The 5,061-nt window shown below is 60.1% G+C and overlaps 1 protein-coding gene across 1 annotated transcript; it reads left to right on the forward strand.

Moving 5' to 3' along the window:
* The first annotated feature begins 716 nt into the window (after window positions 1-716).
* On the forward strand, window positions 717-3,473 carry LOC123284114 (ral guanine nucleotide dissociation stimulator-like). The gene is made up of 7 exons (XM_044766612.2): window positions 717-782; window positions 883-936; window positions 1,355-1,429; window positions 1,994-2,026; window positions 2,392-2,513; window positions 2,720-2,823; window positions 3,148-3,473. Exons 2-7 carry the CDS (start codon window positions 895-897, stop codon window positions 3,303-3,305), a joined length of 534 nt encoding a protein of 177 aa, XP_044622547.2. The 5' UTR covers window positions 717-782; window positions 883-894; the 3' UTR covers window positions 3,306-3,473.
* The last annotated feature ends 1,588 nt before the right edge of the window (window positions 3,474-5,061 follow it).

Genomic DNA, 5,061 nt, shown 5'->3' on the forward strand with positions numbered 1-5,061 from the left:
CTTCCTGCCCAGACGTCAGAAGTTTCCTCGTAAAACAGAAAGGAAATGCCACCCCGCAGTGCCCTGGTCGCCCCCTCCCCTGCTAGTCAGACGTGGCATTCGGGGTCCCCATCCTGAGCGGATGAAGAAAGAATTCTGTGCAGGGGAACTCCCTGAGGGGATCCTAGGGAGCTGAGGGCTTTAGCAAGGCCTTGGCCTCGGCCTGGGATCAGAGACTCCTGGGGGTTGGGGCTGGCAGAAGCCACTTGACCAGGCCTCCTGAGACACCTCATCTCCCTCCATCCATGGCTCGGCCCAGCTGGGGGCCCGAACACAGCCTGAGAGTCCCGAGGACAGCACTGTGGTCAGCGGCTGGGCAGAGGGTGGTGTGAAGGGCAGAGGAGACAGGGCCTGTGGCTGGGAGGGGGAGCAGCCTCTCCTCTGGGGCCCCCTGAGCAAGTCCCTGCCCCTGTGTGGGCCTTGGTCTCCTCATCTGGGAGCCAGAGGGAGATGAGCCATGGTGCAGGCCTCACAGTGGGTGACGAGGCTCAAGGGTGGGGAGGAATGTGGGGAGCTTGGACCTGGCTCCAAAGGCAGGCTTGAGCGGAGAGCAGTGATGACGGTCAGATGACGCTTGGGCCTCAGGAGACTGTGGGAGGCAGACAGAGTTCGTCAAACCTTCCAGACGAGGTAACAGGTTCAGGGAGGCCTGGGCGGGCCCAAGGTCACACAGGAGTGAGTGTTGGAGCTGGGATGGCTCTGGAAGCAGAGCACCCTGGAGGTGGGAGCCGCAGGGGCACCAGGTGACTGGGGCCACATGTCCAGGGTCCCCGATCTGGGAGGGGTCTGGGAGGACACTTGGAGGGGAGCATCGGCTCACTGGCCCTGTCAACACCCTGGCAGGAGGCGACCTCTATGTTGACCAGCCTGGAGACGGGCCCCATAGGTGCCCAGAAGGTAAGGGTGCCTGTGGAGGAGGGGCCCAGGAGTCGCAGGAGAGGGGACTCCCCTTCCTAGCCGGAGGTCTCTACCAGCAGAGAGGGAGCCTTTCTCCTCCAGCCCTGCTCCTGGTGCCACAGACCTGAAATGCCTGCATTGGAAGTGACCAGGAGGAGGCCTGGAACGGATGGGCGCACAACGGATTTGGGACAGGGAGGGGCGGGGACCACGTACCCTGGGTTTTGCCAGAGCCGGCTGCTGGGAGGTGCCTGCAGGAGTTTGGGGTTCCTGGAGGAGAGAAGAGGAGGAAACTGGGGGGAGGCCGCCTAGGTGGGTAGCTTGGGCTGGGCAGGAGGCTGGGGTGAGGAGTGGAGGAGAGGTCTTTGACGGCTCCTGAGAGCGGGATCTCATCACCATCTCCACCCCGCTGGCACAGGGGCTCATCCCCTTCCTTGGCACATTCCTCAATTACCTGCTGCTGCTGGACACCAACATGGAGGATTACCTGGAGGTGAGTGAGCCTGGAGGTGGGGCTGGGGATCAGGATTCGGAGATTTGGGAGGAGAGACTTGCACTGAGGCCTGAGCTCACAACCCTTGGCAGAGTCCTCTCGTGAGGGCCTCACAGCCACCCCGGGAGCTGGGTGTCATGCCCATCTTAGTGATGAGTGAATATAGGATCCAGGTGAGCCGCCAGTCCAGGCTGCCTGACTGCGGAGCTGCTGGAGGGTGTGTCTGAGCTGGACTCAGCCTCTCCCTCAGGCCCCGCCCCTGCAGGGAGTGAAGCCAGGCCCCTCCAAGGCAGGAAGCACACGAGTGGCTGAGCATCCCTTCCTGCCTGAGGCCTCAGTCTGTCTGTCTGTCAGAGAGGGCTGTCTTAGAATGTCCCTGAGCCATAGCCCCGTGGCCTCCTTGCTCTGGAGCTCAGAGTCTTGCCCGGGACCCATTCCTGTTTCTGGTAGCGCCTGCTCCCTGGTCGACCCTGCTGGTAGTGCAACCTGAGAAAGGGTGGAGACGGGGGCTAGCTATGGGCTAAGGGGGCTGTTGCTCATGGACTTTGGCTCTCTGCCTTCCAGGGAAATGAGATCAATTATGAGAAAAGGAGTGAGGTGAGCAGCTGTGGCCTCCCCGTGCGGAGGGTGGGGCTGTGGCAATCAGAGACTCCTCCGGGGAAGACCTTCTCTGGCCCGATGCCTTGGGCCTTGCTTTTCTTGGGAGAGTTCGGCACCCAGAGCTGGGAAAGCCGTCCCACTGGTGCGTGGGGGAAGGGGCTGGCACCAAGGACACCTTCCTGCAGGAGGAGCTATTTCAAGCCAAGTGTGAGAACGAGCAAGTCCTGCACGGAATTGGAGGGAAGGAGGGTTCCCATGTGGGCCAAGACCCCAGACCAGCTCCTTGACCCTCTTCTCACCTGTCTGAGTCCCCAGCACGGTCCCCCACCCAGGCCCCGTCTGCATCATGCCCTTTCTCCCAGGAATTCAAAGTCACCCAGCAGATCTTCCTGCTCCAGGAGGCAGTCCATCTTTACCACATTGAGGCTGAGGAGCGATTTGGGGCCTGGTTCGAGGCCATGGAGCCCCTCAGCGAGGATGAGAGGTGAGGCGGGGCAGGAGTTGGTGAGGGCAAGGCGGACTCTCTCTGATGGCCAGCTCCAGGGAGCCCGTGCCCGTGGCTTCCGGGTCAGTCCCGGGGCTTGTCGCATGGTCACCCGTGGGGCCCTGGGACTCCAACTGCTGGCCGTCTCTGGGAGGGTCACCTGAGGTGTGGCTCCCGGTAGCTGAAAAGTCCACTCTGTCCTTTAGCTACAGCCTGTCCTGCCACCTGGAGCCCCCACAGGAGAGGGCCGGCAAGATGCGCCGGTTTTTCCTGCCCAGGAAGAACCGCGCATCTCTCAGCTCAGGGCTCGGTGAGTGTCCAGACAGGCAGGGACTGAAGCCAGGGGCTCCGGAAAGCTTCGGGCTAAGCACGGGCCTAGGGAGATGGACAGCCGGCACGGGGATCCCAGCTCCACTGCTGCCCAGGCCTGTGAGGGACAATTCCCTTGACCTTTGTGGGACTCAGCTTCCTCTTCTGTGAAATGGGTGAAGCGAAATGCCAGCTCCCATGTCAGGGACAATGGGGTAGTGTTGACTGAACACTCAGGACAAGGTTTGGAGCAGAATGCAGTGGGGCTGAGGTGTTGGGCTGGGATACTGGTGTGACCCCCCAGTCATCAGTGTCTTCTCTTCAGTCACCAGACCCCCGACGCAGAACCCAGCAACAGTGGCAGATCCCGGTCCTTCCAACAGCTCGAGTGCAGCCTGCTCTTCAGCGGCGGGGACACAGCTGGGAAACACGCGGGGCCCCAGGCCGGCTCCTCCCATGCTGATGGGGAGAAGAACATTCTAAGCCTTTTCCTGGGACCCCTGGAGCCCAAGAGGGAGGGGACGACCCCACCCCACAGGCCTGGCATCTCCACCCCAGCGCCTGTTTACCACTTGGGAAGGGGCCGTATTTCTTTCGTGTTAATAGTTAGTGCTAGTTTTGAATTTGATGTTAAAATCCTGTTTCTGTTCCAGCCTGCGAGTCACGGTCTGGTTCTTTCCCCTCCTGTGCTCGTGTCAAGGAGACACAGACTCTCGCGTTCCTCCTGGAATGAAGAAATCTTGCAGGGTCTCGGCTTATTGTATGTGAGAGAAGGGAGAAGGGCCAGGCCCCTCCCTGGATACTGAAGGACACCTCCGCGCCCCCCCTTACTCAGAGGATGGGTTCATTTCAGTGTGGTTCACGTGGGCCAGGAGCAGAGACAGCACCCAGAACTCCTGGCATTTAGAGGGTGGAGGTACTTTCACAGGCAGAGCAACAACCACTGGAATGCGGGTGTCTTTCAAATGGCACGGGCCAGCACCACGACCTGCCCCAGGACAGTGGCTGCTTTTCCACCCCTTTGGAGGAGAGGCCACGTTTTCGGCTTCTCTTGTGGAGGTTCCTCTTCACCAGATGTTAGGAACTTGTCGTTTTCTAATCAGGCTCTGGACAGCAGCAGCTCTAAGTGCAGAGAACGATGTAAAAGCTCAAAACGTGCATGTGGAGGGTCAAGGCCGGAGAAGGTCATGTGCAGATGGACTAAGAGCAGGCAGGACCCTCCCTCCCCCGGCCCCTCTGGGGGCTCCATGTTCACCCTTCACCTGGATGGAATCCTCTGGGATCCCGGTCCACGGCTCTGAATTCCTTTCCCTGCAAGTTTGGTATCCAGGGGGACAGATCTGTGATGCCGCTTTGAAGGCTGCATCTGGGCTTCCTTCCCGACGCATCACTGCTCCTTGTCCACCAGGATTCCCTGCCTCCGTGCACTTCCTTCTACAATTCTTGGAAGGGCAGAAATTCCCTCGAATGCCTCGGCCTCTCTGTCCCGTACCTCGTGGCCACTCCTCCCTGGCAGGGTCTGACGGATCACGGGTGGAGTCTGCCTTGCAAACATTAGATACCCTAATCCTGGCCAAAGAATGACCTATACTCTCCCTCGCTGCCCAGGGTGACATCTGGGCCCCTGTGGTTCTGAGGTGTGTGGTCTCAGGCAATGACCTGTTCACACACTCAGGCATGTTGTTTCTGACTCATCCTAACGGGGCAGGAGGACCTGAGCCCCTCGGTCCATGCAGCCCCTCGGAGGGCTGTGTTCTCTTGCCCAGCCTTATGCTCCGTTTATGGTGTGGGTGTGAATCTTTCCCGTTGGAAGCTTTCAGAGATGAGTCGTGAGAGGAGGGTGGTTGAGGGGTCCAGCAGGGAACGCAAGCAAACGGATGACGGGTAAACACAGCCTGACAAAATTAAAGTATTTAAATAGGTCCAGTCTGGTGGTGAGCAGACACTGCTCCGAGCTCACTCCAAGAACCCACCCGGTGACCAGGAGCTAGAGGGTTACCACCTGGCATTTTGAACGCCCACCCCCCCCCCCGCCCCACCCCGGGAAAGCCCCTGTAAGACTAGGACCACAGGAAGTGCTTGGCCCTTCTGAGTTCTCCCCTCCTTTCTGATGGCTGCAAGTGTCACCCAGACACACAGCAGCGTGAACCCTGCCAGGGAGGCCTCCTCAGTATGGCCAGCAGCTGAGGAGGAATGCTGGTTCCCAGCAGCCCAGGCCCTTCTTGGTATGGCACAGCCA

Source organism: Equus asinus, chromosome 12, assembly GCF_041296235.1.
Source record: "Equus asinus isolate D_3611 breed Donkey chromosome 12, EquAss-T2T_v2, whole genome shotgun sequence".
Taxonomy (NCBI): Eukaryota; Metazoa; Chordata; class Mammalia; order Perissodactyla; family Equidae; genus Equus; species Equus asinus.